Below are 18,124 nucleotides of genomic sequence, written 5' to 3'. Positions count from 1 at the left end.
AATAAAATATATTTAGTTGCTATTTATTAGTTTGTGTTTTTTTTTCATTAAATAAAGGTCTCAGAGGAAACAGGGAAACACAAAGAACAACTGATTTAAGAAGAAAAAAATCAGCTAGGTTGCAGAGGAATTATAGGTTTTGTGGTAACAATACTTTTCATTTATTGTACCCACATGATTATAGTCGTCATCGTGTGTCTTTTACCTAACTGTAATGCAATGGTGGGCCCTCAGTACCAGCAAAGCCTTCAATGCTGGCCATAACTCGACATCATTATCATAATTATAATAAAAGTCAATTTCATTCTAAATGTAATTTTCCTAAATATACTTATATAATTATTCTTCTTATTCTGTTCTCTTCATGTCATATTAAGACCATTTGGTTACACTCATCCCAGTATTGTAGTTTTAGGTTAGAGTTTTTATCCAATCAGAATTCAACAAATTTGTGTCACCAGGCCATATGAAATCTGCCCGAGGCCTTTAGAATCAACAGTGCAGGCATCTGCGCATTGTAAATGAACCGACACATACATTTAGTAGACAGTTAAAATAGCCAATCAGATCATGAATTGGCGACAGTAAGGCCAGTTAGAGGGCCTCACATTGAACATGACTTGTACGCGCACTGTGATTGGATGGATTGGATGGAAGGCTGGGATGTTGTCGCTTGGTTGATCTGCATTAACGGTGTAGAAAATACCAGAGCCAGAGGTGGGGAACTTTAGCCAAAAAATCAAATACATCTACTTGCTTTTTGAAACCACAATGGCTGAAGGAGAGGAAAACATCAACCAAGTCATTGAAGTCTTCCTGAGGAAAGAAAGAAGAATGGATTTTTTGTTGAAATTTTGGGGGACAGCTGTTTTGATGAGTGGTCAGTTGATTTTTTTTTTTTTTTTAAATATGCTTTTGCCATTTTATTTCATTCATATTCAATTAATGGATACGTATCACATGTAGGGATATGTTTTAATTGCTAGTTTATTGTTGTTTAAATGCTCCGTAAAATAGCCTGTCAAAAAGATGGTATTATGAGGCGTCCTTATCCGAGTCGGACTAAATCACTAAAGGCCTAAATGTGAAATGCATGGACTGCCAATGCTGTAATGTGTTGTGCTGTCTTACCGTTCTTGTTTGTATCTGGTCGCAATTTTTCCAGACAAGCGCATGCATAGATTGTAAAAATAATGAATCTCTTCTGAAATATTTCAAAATTCTGGCTGCTGTCTAGGATTTACCTGAAAAGCTTTTTCCCCCCACCCATTATAGATTGTTGAGAGTGTGAGTCTGTCTTTTTGTGCTGTTTGACAGGAAGCAAGAGTGAGTGTGGACATGAGCAGCTGTGTTATCTTTTTACGCTAGCTGCTGTCTTGCTTGTCACTTGTGATCAAGAGGGAGAATGTGCACATTTGACTGTTTTTATAAGGTGCATTCCTCATTTCTACCTACACAATCGCAAGCTGCCACAGTCCCATCACTATAGGTGGGCTTTTTTTTTTTTTTAAGTTTTATTTTAAAAGGCTCATGAAAAAACACAGAATGCCCACGTGCTAAGTACCCTGAAAGGGGCTGTGCTTTTTCAAAAGAATTGTTTGGGATCATGTGTCAAAGTTGGTTTAAAGTGCTGGCAGTCAATTCGTGTATGAAGTGAGGTTCTACATGAACAGCACATACCAATTGATTTTCAAGCCATGTTTCAATTAGGCTGAACTTCAGTCATATGGCACCAACATATGTATGTCCAAGGTCATCCTAAGGCACTTTTCCTATGAACCTTTGCTGATGTTTGTGCATTTACTTTTCGCTTCTGATTGATGACTCTTTGTTTAAATATTTTTTCAGCTTTTACTGAGCTAATGTAATGAACATCAAAGTTCCTTTGTCGGTGTTTTGTTCACTGATTATGTTTTTAAAATAATATGTTCAATTTGATCCCCCACTCCAGGGCAACACCATCACACATTTCTTGTTTTCTCAGCATTATTGTTCTTATTGCCAAAATGAAAGCTTTTGTCTTTTGGTTGGTTAAATATTACCTGACAATTAATTTAAGTATAAAATAAATTCAGTGTTATACTTAACGAACAATACACTTTAAGTCTGGTCTTCTAAGGAAAAACTCCACAATCATTCCACACCTACTGCAATATTTTGCTTTTTATTGATTGTTATTTAGCCTGTTTTGGAAATGTGGTTTAAAAATTACCTTACAGTTATGTTTGTTGTTTGTAGTTATGCTTGTTGTTTGTAGTTTTTTCATTATTATGAAATTAGTACATTCCACTATGACAGGGTTTCTCAAAGTTTTAGAGAGCAAATTTTCCAAGGAGCCCCATTGCACATGTTTGCGCAAACAAAACCAAATAAAAATAAAAAATCACTTAAGCCAAAATAAATGTCCTGTTATTCACCAACAGATTAATTTTGACAAGTATATTTGTTACTTTTCCACCATACTAAAGTTTAGAAAATAAAAATTGCAAATTGCACACAAACAGCATTATTTAAAAAAAAATACAAATAAAAGAATTGCCCCTTTGGCTTTACTGGCTTCATCACCAACGCAAATATATTTTTTATCAACTACCCAATTTATTTCACGGACACCCTGCAGTCCGGCCAGTTGTGTTTTTCATGGAGGAATGAATTTCATCTCGCTAAGTACCCCATTGGAATGTTTTTTTCTTGTTTTTCTCATGTCAAATATTGTGGAAGTAGAACTCACGGATGTACATCATAACCGCAAAACATCTCCATTAGGTGAGCCTAGCAAACCATTCATGTTGTGCCATAATTTTCATGGCTACGCAAGTCTGTGTTGTATCAAAATATTGAGTCGGAATGTATGCTTGGCTGTTTTAGCAGAGCAGAGATGTAAACATTTATGTTTCATTAACTTCACTGGACTTAAAACGGTCCCTGAGTGCTTCGAGTTCCACGTTTGGGCCAAAATCTAATCGGCTCCGTCAGTGTTCTGGGAAGCCAGGCTCTTGTTTGCGCTGACTCCTGTATATATTGAGTAAACATGCCGAAATCCTCCAAGCTGGTTAAGAGAGACTTGCTTGTCTCCTGACTGATCACAGAGTATAAACAGAGTTGAGGGTGGGTTGGTGTGTGGGGTCCAGCAGAACTAAGAACTTCTGGTGAGAAAGTCTTTGCATTGTAATTGTCCATCAATCTTGGAAAGTTTCTTCCAATGCCATTTGAAATAACATGTAGCCAGGTGATCATCATTCATGAGAAACGATCCAATTTACCTTACCCTTTTGTTTGTTTGTTTAACTGATTTTATTTTACTTACATACAGTATAAACACGTTGCTCACAAGATTTAAGAACAAAATAGATATACACACTCAAATGATTTTAATACATCTTCCATACATGTTCATATTTTACAGCAAAAACAAGGAACACTCCTCTTGAAGGTTTGAAGGTTTCTTTGTTGGTATTACACTTGTGCAATTACAACGCTACAAAACTCCATTTAACAGGCTGAAACCGTGCAAGATCAGTGTTGGGCACGTTATTTCGAAACTGTAATGCATTATTTATCACTCATTGCTGTCATTTCAAAGTAATTAGTTGCATTACAAAATTACTGTATTTGAAATGTAAGGCATTACACTACTATTGCATTACTTTTATATTACCCTCACCAACATAACATCGAAGATGGACACTAAAAACTGTGGGTTTCAAACAACGTGGGAGTCAGATTAGATGTTTGTGGAGTTTGTCTTCTGTGCGGAGAAGGTGTGGTGGTAATGAAACTGTATAAACAAAGAAGATTGCAGAATGAAATGAAACACGCAGACAAAAATAAGAATACAAGCATGAAACAAAGGCTACAGAGGGCGGAATAATTAAAATGAGTTCTTAAAACTCGGCAGGCTCCAGCAGCGGGGCCGCTGTCTCGACAGAAGAGCATGCAAAATCAGCCCGACCATTTACAGAGAGGGATTTTATAAAAAAACGTTATCCTTTGTTTGTAACTCAGTTTGCCCCCCAAAAAAGGCAGCTCTTTTTAAACGTGAACCTGAGCAGAAGCCCAAGGTGCAAAGCGTGTCCATCAATCTAAAATAGCAGCAATGCAATAAGGGGAAAACATTTCATCACCTATTCCCAGGCTGTGGATGAGAGCATGACTTCTGACATTGCTCAGCTATTAATTTTCATCCGTGCAGTGGACTCCAGCCGGTTCTTAGCGCTACGTCTTATGCATGGCACATCTGCAGGACATGATCTGTAAGGAAGAAGTGTGAAGACCTCAACCAAGCATCGTGTCGTGTATGGTAGGTGAAGGCAAAACATAATTCTGTCGGGTAGTTTAAAAATGTACACCCTGAAATTAAAGCCCCCCTATATATGAATAAATTATCACCAATTTATTTTTCGAATGATAAAAAGCGTTTCACTTGAATGAATGATAGAAAATTGCTGATAGTGTGTTTCTTTGAGGAATATTTTTGTTTACTTATGCCATTTCCTGGAGAAAATATAATGATGGCGCTTTTACTAATATCACCTCATTTATTTAATGTGCATGTTATGGGGATTTGTATATAAATGAAGTTTGTATATTGTGTCTGTTGAAAATTAAAAACTACTGACAGAGCCATGAGAAAATATTGCTTTATTTTTCCTATTCAATCATATGGTAATATAGTTGCTAGATTTTTAGTAGATTCAATTAACTGCGGTCTTTTTCACTTTTTTAATAAACATTTGATTAGTCTCGCCCTCGGCTTGTAGTAATTTTTTTCATTTGCCCCACTTGTCCATTTTACTTTGACACCTCGTGCCACCCCCCCATGTAATATAATTTCATGATAACTAGACCTACGAGGATTTTTAAAACATACTGTTGGTCTTCAAAAACACATTCATTTGCAAGTTTTTGAAATTTACAATCATTTAATGTATTCCTTTTTCATGAAAATCTTACACACAGTCCCTTTATGGCTATTCAAGGCAGGGGTCATGGCCTGCAACAGAGCATTGTTTCACTGTTTTGAAATGTTTGCAATGATCGAGTTATTGAGTGACCACCTTGCTTAGTCTTGTTTTTTAAAGCAGATTTATTTATTTGTTTATTATTTGAGAACACGAGTCATTTTCGTATTAACAATTATTGTTCATTTCATGAATCTAAGAACTGCTGGTATTTTATGAAACTAAGTATGCTATCTTAGTAGTACAATTTCAGAGATTTTTTTAATAACTGTGTTACATGATGCTGGCAAACCTGTGGCCTGTAAACTCTGCTGCAAGTCTGATGAAGTGACCTCCAAATTCCTACCTTAGTTAACATTCCTCAAATATCAAACCATCGTGCAGTCGCTGATCATGAGTTGCGCTTGAGGTGGCACATGACCACATTTGACCATACAAGAACCCATTGACAGAAAAAACGAAATAAAAATCCCAGTCTCCATTCTTCATACGAGTTTTAGCGCGGAAGGATACTGCCTGTGCTGAGGTCACATGATGCGGATGTGGTGCGGCTAAAATGCGGAAGAAACTAGGTGCTCTCAAGCCTACACACTAACGGAAAACAAAATTCTGAAGACGATCAAGAACGAATTCAGGACCTTGATATCGAGAATGCAAGCACCTTAAAACGCAAAGTAAGTCATTTTGTTTCACAAGTGCTTCTTTTATACTAGTTGTTACTACGAGTACGCCATTGAAGTTTCTCCATTTTGGGGGGGGGGCGGGCAACTTTTTTTGGGCAGCAAGCTATTTAACAGAAAAACGATCAAACGTGATCATTATTTATCTTTTCTTAAATATGCATTTGACTTGCTACGTTTTTGTACGGTAAACACTTTTTTCTGTACTATAGCCGCTAGTTCACCATATAACAGTCATTTCATTAGGTACACCTGTACAAACCTATGACAGTATAAGTGCTGTCGGGGGCGGAGAAAATCTCTTTTTCAATTAACAATCGTTTGAATGGCGCAGTCAGAGTTATTTAATTAAATATGCAATTAAAATATCATGCCAGAGGGTTAGAGGTGCAATCTAAGAACCGTACCGTCAATTAATAACAATTTCCATTGTTCTTCCACTTGCTAGTATTTATTAGAGGCACGAATCATAAGTTTGCACAATTTCAAAAACATTTTGAACCTGCAACGACTGTTGATAAACGTATTATTTAAGATTTTCCTTCTTAATTCAGTCATAATTTTATTTATTTCATCATTCATTCAATTTTCCACATGAAAATTCAATAAATGTGCTGTACAAAAGTATTTTAAGTATGTTTAAGCACTTCTATCCTTGACAAGATTTGCATGTTTTTGTATGTTGTTGTTTTAAAGTGGTATGTATGCGGAGTGATAAATTGTCTATAAAAAGGAGGGAACGTGAGCTTTCCATATGAAAGCCTTGCTCATTACCACTGAGAGTGCAGAGGTCCTCTTCCACTGGACCGACCCAGGGTTCCAGCAGAACATCCAGGAGCAGTATGGTGCAGCCCAGGAAGAAGGCCAGAGGGTAGAAAGGAAATGAACACTTACAATGTTCCTCTTTTAAAGGTATCACTGTAATAATTCTAGTATATTATGTTATGTATCGAAGCTTCCGGCTTTTGAGGACAGCATCAGCACCTTGTTTGCGCCCATCATCATTTCCTGCAGCTCCATGGTGGACAGGTTGGGTGACAGCTACACTTGCTTCACCACAGAGAACAACCACGTCTATGTCCTACATCAGGTATTTTGTTAAAAAAGAAAAAAAAAAGAACTTTGCCTTAGTATCTAAACTCTGGTCAGTCTTTTGTTGTACATATAGAAACTACTACATGCATTCGCACTATCTAATCCATTAGGATTTCTCATTCAAGAGCCATACAAACAACTCCAGAGTTACAAAACTATGGTTTGTTTTTTAATTGACATCACCAGTGAGGTATTCACTTATAAGAATGTGTTTTCAATTGTGGTTCTAGTTTGCAGTGATGGAGTTGGACTGTGCCACATCATGCTCAGAGCTGTTTGTGTGTTCTGTATTTGACCCTCCCATGCAGCTAAACAAGGTTACCACTGAGCGGTTATACTAGATGCAGTGCAGTTATACACCACTGCAACCACAATTTCATTCCCTATTTCATTATTTTAAATGAATACCATAACACACAGTGTTTCTGTCCTTTTATCCAATTTGGCCCATGTCACAAGTAGATATGAGTTTAAAGACGTGCTGTGAACGTTTTCAGCGGGATCCATCGACCAATGAGGCCAGGAGTAGCTACAACTCCCTGCACCGGGAGCCAATCATGTATCTTGTAATAGGGCCCCTCTCCTTGCAATTCTGAAGTTTATGTGGATTGATACTTGAAAACGTCTGCTATCTATTTTTGAATGTGATCTATTTCCCTTTCAGTTTGACGAGTGTCTCTACATTGCCGTGAATGGGGATGGCGAGGAGGAGGAGGAAGACCTGAGAAGGAAGATCTATGTGACCAAGAAGATGATCGAGGTGCTCTTTGGCATGGTCACCCTTAGCGGTAGCCTGATCAGGAGAGAGTAAGACATTTTAGAAATGTATATTCGGTCCAAGTCCAGCATAACAATTGTCTCATTTGTTGTTAGTTTTCGTTTTTTTAACTGTACATCTTGGCATCTGAAGCAGGAAGGCAAATTATGAATTGAACCTAGATTGAAAACGTCTTAAAATATTTAAAGGCATTTAAAAAGTAACGTGGGCGGTTCGGTGGCGCCTTGAATAGCACGTCCATCTCACAGTTATGGAGAACAAAGTTCAAATCCACCTGGCTCCAGTCTTCCTGTGTTGAGTTTGCATGTTCTCCCCAAGCCCAAGACAAATTAAATTATCCTCAGGTGTGATTGGCTGTGTGAATGCTTGTTCGACTCTGTGTGCCCTGCAATTGGCTGGCAACCAGTTCAGAGTGACCCCCGCCTACTCCCTAAAGCACAGGTGTCAAACTCAAGGTCCGGGGTCCAGATCCGGCCCACCGCATCATTTCACGCGGCCTGCGAAACGCCAATTCCAATTCAAGTTTCCGGTCAAAATATCACATTTGTAAGTCGTCTTCAGCTTTTAAAATTGTTTGGGGGAAAAAGCAAGCACTTTTGCCCTCACTCTCTCTCCGATTTCAAAACTAGTTGGAAGTGTGACAAATACACCCAAAATGTATTTTATCAAAGTCATCTCTGACATCCCCTCTGACAGAAAGTGTAACTGCAACGTGGCCCTCGATAAGAATGAGTTTGACACCCCTGCCCTAAAGCCAGCTGGGATAGGCACCAGCAAGCCTTGTGAGGATAAGTGGCTATAGAAAATGGATGGATGGATGGATGGATAAAATGTAATGTGATTTTTTGGGGGAGCCAAAAGGGAAAATCCTGTCACAAATCAGAAAAGTGAGATGACTTAAACAACAACAACACAAATTTTGAATGTACATGCACTGTTCACAATAAGTTAGGGATATTGTGAGAGATTCTGGATGGCAGGCGATTAATTGTACTGGTGTGACAGACACACCTCATTTTGTGTTATCCACAAAATGGTCTCACTGTGTGCAGTGTGTTTGCACTCAAATAACAATATCGCTAACTTATTGTGAAACCTATATATTAAGAAATATTATTTCATTTTTATGATGTCATATTGCCAGGGAAAAGCCAACAGTCATTTTTTTCAAGTTAAAGTGGTCGTGGTGGGGCAGCACCCTGTCGTCTTCGTTTGGTTCACTGTATTGACATGTTTTTGTTGTTCTTTTGCGTCTAGGCTACGTCCCCAAGACACAGAGCAAAGGGCTCGGCTATGGAAACATCTCCAGAGCCTGCTAGACACCTTCAACCACCTAAGGGAAAATGACCAGAGCTTCTTAGTGGAGGTGGAGTCTATTCACGGTCTTATTTGTTTCGAGATTGAATACAACGCAATATGTTAGGCGACACTGGTTGACTTCTTGGTTTCAAAACAAGTGAATTAATTTTGAGAATCAGGCCTGGATATGTCCTTTTGTGCATGAAGCTGGGTTAGGCGTCAACTCTTCAACATGCAACCCTGTTTAGTACATTGCATGCCCTTAAGAAAATGGGTGTGTAAATACGACCCAAAATGAGCAACATTAACAAAAAGTCGATTGAAAAAAGTCTTAGTTTTCACATAAGCTTTCTTGTTATGACAAAACTGAATGTTAATGACATTGCACAAGGGTGCCTTTAGAATTGTAATCATTATTTTTTTAAGGCAATTTTTTTTCTTTTATTCTTAACACAGTTATTTGTCAATTTTTTGTCAATTTGATAACTAAATTATTTTTCCACATTTTCCCCTAGCTGTCAACTGAAAGTGACATCACATATGCTCAAGGCTCAGGTAACAACCAATCATGTCTCACCTGTTGTTTTGATTTGGTGCCCTGGTTGGTTATTACGAGAACCTTTACCATAGGTGATGTCATTCTCAGTCAACAGCAAGTAGAAACGCGTTTACATATGTCTTAATTGTATTTGAAATAGAATTTTGTTGTCAAATTGTTTGAAGACAACACATTAACACTTGTTACTGCGGAAAATGGTTAAATCAGTGCAGTATCCCTTTAAATTGAATCAGATGTTTAATTTTGTCCCTTAGCTCTGCCAGCAAAGTCATTTCATTATTGATGTTTTCTCTCTCTCACACACACACACACACACACAGTGTGCTTGATACATTACACTGAAGGTACAGTACCATTTGGCCATTTTTGTAGACTTTTATTTTGATATGATTAACCACTAGATGGCAGCAGCAACTTCTATTTGAATGCCTTGCATTTTGTCCTTTGAACATAACTGTGAAAGATTAGATTAGTGCAGTGATTTTACACTCGATACTGCGGCATTTTAGTGCCACGGGAGATCGCAAAGAGCGATGCACAAAATTAAAACAAATTCACTAGATCAGCCAGACATTTTTTTTTACTATTACAAATACTGTACACATTTTTGCTTTTGCCAACTCCTGGGTAAGAACGCTTGTGCGCAGATTGAGTCGCCTTTTTCACAGTACGTATATTTGTTTATTGTGCGCCATGATCTTTTTCCCATGTAATACAAGTGCTTCTAACCAAATGAAACCCCCGCATCTATTATTAAGTAGTGCTATTCAACAACATGAGTGTTTTTTTTTTTTTTTTTTCCTATCAGGCCGTGGAAAGGCTGATCCACCCTACCCTGTGCGAGCAGTGCATAGAGTTCTTGGAGCGCCGTTTAGTTCAGCAGCTCAACAACAGCGTGGAGCGGGCGGGAGAGGAGGTGCAGCATGCTTTCATCTTGGTGCACACCAAATTACTGGCCTTCTACTCCAGGTGCTGCACTTTTGCTTTCCCGCATTGTCTTCATCAACCCAAGAAACTTGGAACTTTTATCATTTGGCCTCGAATGTGTCTGCAGCCGCAGTGCGAGCACACTTGCCACTTCAGATCTATTGGCCCTCATCATCATGGCCCAAAACATGTATCCAAGCAATGTGGATCAAGATGACCCAGCCTCTGAGGTACTGTTGATGGCTCTGATGGTCGTCCACAAACTCACTTTCCCTAACAGATGTTTGCACCATGACAGACACTGAATTTAAGTCATTTAGAACTGTGCGCTTCAGTGCCGCCATTTGTGTTATTTGTAAATTATTTGATTCTAAATTCTGTAGTTTTGAAAGTAAAGTTTTCTTTTTTCTTGTTTATTTTTTTCAAGATGCAGTTACACAAGTGTGCCAAAGTCACTTTAGCTCAAGGGCCGCATCGAGAAAAATCTATTCTCAACCATTGCAAATTTAGCATTGCATTGCTTTATTATGTTTTTTTTTTTTTTTATCTGATTTTTATTGTCGCTTTATTATGTACAATATGTCTTTTGTTTTCTGTCAGTTTCAATTCCTGTTTTTGTAAAAATAATTGCAATCAATCATTATTGTTCTTTGTTTTTTTTTATGTAAAGGATGTTGATAGTACAAGTGGCTCAGGCCCAGAGAGCTTTTACACACCGCAGCCTTCCCCTACTGACTCCAACAGTTCAGGTGACTTTGGGGATATTTAGTATTGTGTATATAATACACAGTAAGTTGTACTAGCAACTGCTGTTTTAATATGTGGGGAAAAAAGTCAAATTGTGGACGTAGTTGATATGATCTCATATTTTGCAAAGTTTTTTTTTAAGTTATAACAATGCTTAAACATACAGTAGTCCATAAATCTTTAATTTCTTCTCAAGTCTGTTGTTTCAAAATTTTATTTGTGCATACAGTATCTTAATAAAATCACAACATAACATGCACCTGTTTTACTTTGTGGTAAAACACTCAGCCTATGAGATTTCCCTAAGCCAATCAACGATAGTTATATTTAAAAAAAAAAAAAAAAAAAAGATATTTAAGTAAAAATTCTGTGTTGAAAATAAAATGATGTATTAAGTATAATTTGTGCCCCATGCACTATTGTTGTTATGTCCACTAATTTTAATTTATAACTTGTTCCTTCAGAAAAACAAGCAAAAGAAGACGCAATGGTGTTTGAATTTGTGGATCCAGACATTCACGTGTGTCCCAAAACTTTGTATAATTTATCCTGTTAACACAGCTAGTAGTTTACCCTACAAACGTGTGTGTTTAGATGGCGGAAGACAGCCTGCACACCTTGGATATCCCTCCCCCTGACCCATCAACGCCACACAGGGTGTTTCTGGAAGTTTCCCACAAGGAGGGGATCTATCCTATGATGCCTCACTCTATGTACTGTCTGCCACTGTGGCCTGGGATCACACTGGTGCTGCTCACCAAGGTTTGCACCAATGCAAATTTCCCTCCCATACACATTTGACTCACACAATCTCCATTCCAATGAATCCAATCAGATTCCCACCAGTGCAGTGGCGGTGTCAGTCTACATGTTCCTAGAGGCCTTTGCCAAGCTGGAGAAGCGTTTGAGTGAAGGCCAGGAAGGATCTGCTGCAACCAGAAGTCAACCAACTATTCACGACATCAGAAGCAAACTAGACAAGTTCATCAAAGCTTTGGGTTCCAGTGACATTCACGTATGTATTTTGACATTTGCCATATTTTTGACTGATGACCCATCCATCCATTAATTATCTTAACCGCTTATCCTCACAAAGGTCACAGGCATGCTGGAGCCTATCCCAGCCGTCTACGGGCAGTATACCCTGGTGGCGTTATACCCTGAACTGATCGCCAGGCGCACAGAGACAAAAAAAAAAACATTTGCGCTCACAATCGCATCCATGGGCAATTTGGAGCAGTGGTCCCCAACCTTTTGATCACCGCGGCCCGGTCAACGCCTTAGATTTAGGCTGCGGACCGGGGGGGGGGGCATTTGCGTCGCTCCATTCACTTCCATCGCGTCGCCCGACGTGCCTTCGCGCCCAGTCACGTGAACTCCATTAAACTAAATGATCTCCACAACATTATTTCGGGTGCAGCCCACGCGGCCCGGTACCAGTTGATCCGCGGACCGGGGGTTGGGGACCACTGATTTACAGTGTCCTGTATACCTACATCACATGTTTGGGGAATGTGGGAGAAAACCAAAGTGCCCAGAGAAAACCCGCGCAGGCACAGGGACAGCATGAAGGCCTGAGTCGGCGCAAACCCACGATCTCCACATGTGACGTGGATGTGTTGACCAGTCTGCCCTTTTTGACTTAATGACCTACCAAAACTACAGAATTTTACAATACAATCAAGTTCCAATGCAGTTGTTTCCTGGTGCTAGTCTTCTTGAATTGTTCTTCAATGCTCACGTGGGCAATGACAGTGAGATCACGTGGTTAACCTTTGCGAATACAAGAGTGGATTTGCCATAAAATTACAAATAAAAGCTGGCACAATTCTCACAAATGTTAAAATGGCCGCCGAGGAGCAGGCAGAAAGTTTGGCAGGTACTAAGTAGTCTAAAAAGTCACATTGAAAGGGAAAAGAACATGGATAGTACTAACAACCTACTTTTTCATTGCTTTGCTATTTTTTTCCTTCTATTGAGCTCAGCAAGCCTAAGAAAAAGGAGGCATCTCACCCGGCATGCAGCCAAATGGAGCCAGTGCATGCTTCATACAAGAATACTAGTTACTCGCAAAGCTAGGCCACACCCAGGGGAGAAGAAAAAGCTTACCAATCTTTGCTGGCTGTGCTACTACCACTGCCAGCTCTGCTACCACCGCGGCTTGCTATGCTAACACCACTGCCAGATGAAAAATCTGTAGTCCAATAGCACTCTGCCCACTAATATGATATACTGTACGTACATCCTGGAGTACAAGTGCTTTAGGAAGTACAGAAAAATGGACAAGGGGATAGGTGTTTTAATTTACACTAAGGATGCACTAAAATGCTATTTAATTGAACTGAAACCTACCTTTAATGCCTTAACTAAATATAATCACCTTCAATTGATTTGAACATGGCTGTTCTCCACAACCCACCATCTCATATTTCCTTTTATGATGAATTGGCTGATGTGACTACTGGTAAACACCTTGAGATTTATTGAGCAACTCAATGACTTTAATATTAATTGGTTGGACAAAAGTGGTAAACGAAAATTAAAATCAAATCAACAAATTCAACTATTCAACAGTATTTAAGGCAAGATTTCGAGAAAGTGGTTGCATTGTAATTGATGGTACATGTAGATGCCCAGGAGCTCGCATGAATAGCACACTTATGCTGTATAAAGACTGCTTCTTGATTGGGCATTATTCTTCTGCTACTAAGTTCTTACATTTCTCAAAGTGAAACGCAAATTTACATTACCCATGGTTACGTTAGCTTTTTTTCTTTTATTTTTTCATGGCCGGTCGGCTATAAAGTGATGTCATTAAGTAGGCGTGGCAGCCACACGGTGAGAGTCGCGGTTTCAGTGAACGAGACATTTCATTTTTCGGTTAGACATGCCGCACCCAAAAAAGATTTCATAAGAAATGAAATAAGAATAATAATAAAAATAATAAGAAATGAAATCACCAATGTGCCAAAAGTTTCATCATTTATCTGCTTCAGTTCAACTGTAACAAAACAAATAAATGATGAAAAATAAGTGATTTATTCAATTGTCACCTTTTCACTCCAGTCTGCACAGTTGCAAAACGTCTGGAGCGAGTTCAAGAACCGAGCTTTTTCCCGAGGTGGGCCTGGCTTCAACAGAAAGTGAGTGTCTTGGCATAGTCTCAGCGTTTCCATCTCATCATCTAGCCTGGTCACAAGTGCTGTTTTTTCCTTGCAGTCTCATGCCATGGTGTAAAAGCATGAAGACCCAGCTGTGCGGTATTTACCGCCAGTGCTTCCTCAATGACTCCGCAGCATCCGACGTTACTCGGAAACTCTCTCCCACTCTTCAAGAGCGAGCCCAGGCCATGCTGCGGTGCGTATCAGTCAAAGCAATATTTCCTCAAGGGTACTTTTAGTGTCTTCTCTCTCACATCCTTGCCCTCTTCCAGGGAAAAGCTGCTGGACTGGAAGGATTTCTTGCTAGTGAAAAGCAAAAGAAACATTACGATGGTGTCATATCCTGTCATAGATTGTTCTAGAGTTCATCAATATGTGTCCAAGTGCTTGCATTGTCCTTGACCCACTTGATCTCACATACCTTGAGGACTTCCCAGGACTCATCCACTTCATCTGCGTGGATCGATCCACCGGCCAGATGATCGCCCCTTCCCTCAACGTCACCGAGCGCACAACATCAGAGCTGGGCAAAGGGCCGGTGGCTCAGTTTATCAAAAACAAGGTGAGACGCAAGTGTCACGCAAATGTTGTGTTCAACTGTGAACGCAACACTGACTCAAATAATCTTCCTCACAGTTGGGGATGTGTTGGCTCTAGTCAGTGTTTATGATCAATTGTCACATACACTCAAAAGACATTTCATTTGGTACACCAGCGCAATATATTATCAAATCGAAACTAGTGTTAATGGCTTTTGCATTTATTTTCTCTCAGTCGGTTGCATAATGTTTTGTCCCTTTAGTGTGCATCCATGACTACAAATCTGTTTATCGTGTATTCAAGGTGTGGAAGCTGGTGAGCACAACGCGGCGCTACCTCCAAAAGGGATACTCCACTGTCACGCTGCGAGACGGCGACTTTTATTTCTGCTACTTCCTTTGGTTTGAAAATGAAACTGTAAGTCTGTTGTTGTGTTTTTGCCAGCTTTATAAAATTTCATTTTACCTTCAATCTTAGGCGGGCAAAGTCCAAACTGTGCCTGAAAATGTTTATGAATGCTATCCGAATACATACATTACAACTTAGGTTTTCCCTGTCCAAGGAATCTTAATAGGGTCTAATACTCAGCCTTCTCTTCAAAACTTTCATGCATAGCAGGGCAATATTATTTTCCACTAGAAACTGGCAGATGCTCAGGATCTCGGGAAACCGGCCACAAATGTCACCACAAATGTCAAAAGATTTTTTTCTTCAGGCTGGTTGTCTATAGTTTGGGTCGGAAATCTTTTCGCAGTGAGACCAGTTCTGCAACTTGACTGGCACTACTCATACATGCATTCCACTCCATAAAGCATCTACATCAGGGGCCTCGGTGCAGCTATCCTGCATCTATTAGATGTGTCCATCCGCCAACACAACTGATTCAAATGATCAGGATCCTGATCTGATCAGCAAGCTTAGCAGGACCCTGGTCATTTAAATCAGGTATGTTGCAGGAAGTCAAGCTCTAAAACCTGCAGAATAGTGACCCTCGAGGACCGGAATTGGACATCCCCAATTTACATGATCGACCCTGCTAAATATTTTCCTGTATTCCGTTATTTATTCTTGAAATTGATTGATTAAAATATATTCATGATTATTTTTTCATGTATACTGTATTATACATAATGTAGCTCATTGGGTAATAGGTTATGTGAACAGTAAAAAACATTTCTTAAATATTTAAAATATATTAATTTGGGATTCAATTGTAATTTATTTGATTTTAAATCATATAATTTAATAAATCAACAGGAAAAACTACATGTTTAAAAAATTTCGATGAATGAATGTTGAAAAACGCTTCAAATGGAATCTAAAAGTTCAGAAAAAAAAATTTGCATCTACACCCATGTGTAAACTTTGTATCCAACCAATTATTGGGAAAACCTTGTTTTACCTTACCATACATGCAATAACACAACTCATCCCTCCATTTCAAACATGAAATGTGGCCCATGAGCTCAAATTTAGCCGAGCACTCTTATCAGTCTTACAGTCTGTGTGTTGGTCTATTTATTAAACCCATCAGGGCTACAAGTTGGAGGCAGTGGAAATGCCTGTCCTACCCGATGACTCTGCTCCGATTGGAATGCTTGCCTGGGACTACTACAGGTGAGAGAACCTCAAAGGAACCGTTAAGAAAAAAAGCCATGCTTTTCAACCCATGCTGTTTTATGTCCTCAGGAAGCTGCTGCGCTACTACAGTAAGAGCCACCCCGGCGAGGTGGTAAAGTGTTACGAGTTGCTCACGATTCACCTGGGCGTCATCCCCTCTGACATCATTCTGCAACACTGCAGACAGCTGGCCAGCAAGCTATGGGAGCCCTCGCGGAATCCACTCCTCTAGGCACTCAGCTGAGATCACGAATATTGTATGATGGACTCTTCTTTGTTTTGACATTTTAATCAGACGTGGGCATCATACATTTTATGCAGGTCCAATAGTCGCCCCCCTTCCCTCACAGTCAATATGTCAAGCTGAAAATTGTAGTGGTCAGTCGCCCATCACCTTCACCTTTATTGTCAACTCCCCCGTAGCCGCCCCCCCCCCCCCTTTTTTTTTTCATGCTGTTTTTCTACCAACACATTAAATTGTCCTAAATTCTATCATCATACCATCACACAGCACTAAATATGTGCATTTGTGATTTTAATTGGCTAAAGATTCAAAATAGACTAAGCCCCTTGACAGTAATATGGACTAAAGCAACATGTCAGCTCAATATGCAATATGCAAGTCAGTTCTAGGTTGCAATGGGCAGTCATGTCCACTGGGAGTTCTTTTTAAGTCTTACATGATAGTCACCCTCAATACGTCCATTAGACAAGCCATTCAATTATAACTGCTTGACCGACTATTATCGGTGACGGTTCCATTAAAATTTGTCACACTCATCTAAATTTCATCTGTCACATACACTACAAGTAAAAAGCAAGGTGTTGCTGCGATTGGATTTACTAAAAAACTATTTTAAACTACATAACAATACCTTTTACTTTAGGTCTGTACAATAATCCCACTGTGCAAGAGTGTGTACATTTTGGTTCATGGAGAAAACATGCAATTCCAGTTTGTAGTTAATGGAAGCAAGAGGCAAATTAGTTGGTTTGTATTTCCATCATCGAAAGGAATTTCTTAAAGTGTCATGAATCCACACGACCGTCCAAGGAGGTAATTCTTGGGTATCTTGGGGGTTTGGATGATGCCGACAACGGAAAGACAACACACTTTGACTTATTTTTTAATTTATTTTTTTTTAAGCATTCCTGTCATTTGTTGGTAAAATGAGCCTCCGGTAGTGACTGACCATCACATAGTCCATCGGTGCTGCTGATGGACTGCCCAATTCTGATTTTAAAATTTTATGAATATACCTTTTACGGTTGTCTGTTTTTATTTTGCCCTTTTTTATCGAAGCAACTGTTTACATAAATAAGTTGACCCCATTTTATTGGTTGTGATGAAACACGCGCTACCTAACTCTGTTAACACAAGGCAGGACACCAATATCAAGCAAATTTAACTAGCAATATGGTTGTGTGAAGACAAAAAAAAAAAAATATGATAGGAAAGGGGAAGAGAGGTTGCACACCCTCTGCACCAGGTGATGCTGTGCCTCTCATTGTCAAAGTGTGTGGGAGTTAAACTTTTTGAATGGCTGTCAACAATATATGATGTTTAGAAAACAATCAGCACAATTTACACTTTTTTCAGGTTAAAATGTTTAAGATATTGGTGCTCTTTTATTAATGTCCCAGATTAATTTACATTTATTCCTTTTTTATTTAAAAAAAAATTCACCATCAAACGTTTCAGTTTGGTCAAAAATGTTTCTCGTTTAAATAAAGTTTGGCATGTTTTTGTTTTTTTT

At 39.1% G+C, this 18,124-nt stretch overlaps 1 protein-coding gene and 1 long non-coding RNA gene across 2 annotated transcripts; one reads left to right on the top strand and one right to left on the bottom strand.

Annotated features, from left to right (window-relative positions):
- Positions 1-3,366: 3,366 nt before the first annotated feature.
- Positions 3,367-5,459, bottom strand: LOC148420451 (uncharacterized). The gene is made up of 3 exons (XR_015866463.1): positions 5,308-5,459; positions 4,125-4,251; positions 3,367-3,778 (listed from the first exon to the last, which is right to left on the bottom strand). It is a non-coding gene; the product is annotated as an uncharacterized LOC148420451 (long non-coding RNA).
- Positions 5,460-5,505: 46 nt separating this feature from the next.
- On the top strand, positions 5,506-18,114 carry hps1 (HPS1 biogenesis of lysosomal organelles complex 3 subunit 1). Its single transcript, XM_088421434.1, has 18 exons — positions 5,506-5,635; positions 6,338-6,512; positions 6,597-6,731; positions 7,401-7,543; positions 8,772-8,880; positions 10,181-10,341; positions 10,427-10,529; positions 10,970-11,048; positions 11,511-11,566; positions 11,641-11,808; positions 11,882-12,061; positions 14,113-14,189; positions 14,266-14,403; positions 14,480-14,548; positions 14,628-14,769; positions 15,051-15,164; positions 16,282-16,364; positions 16,437-18,114. Exons 2-18 carry the CDS (start codon positions 6,396-6,398, stop codon positions 16,597-16,599), a joined length of 2,037 nt encoding a protein of 678 aa, XP_088277560.1. The 5' UTR covers positions 5,506-5,635; positions 6,338-6,395; the 3' UTR covers positions 16,600-18,114.
- Positions 18,115-18,124: the final 10 nt, after the last annotated feature.

This window comes from Hippichthys cyanospilos, chromosome 8, assembly GCF_059441005.1.
Source record: "Hippichthys cyanospilos isolate Australia breed blue-spotted pipefish chromosome 8, RoL_Hcya_1.0, whole genome shotgun sequence".
Taxonomy (NCBI): Eukaryota; Metazoa; Chordata; class Actinopteri; order Syngnathiformes; family Syngnathidae; genus Hippichthys; species Hippichthys cyanospilos.
The sequence above is the reverse complement of the archived record's forward strand: the minus strand, read 5'-3'. Positions and strand labels throughout refer to the sequence as shown.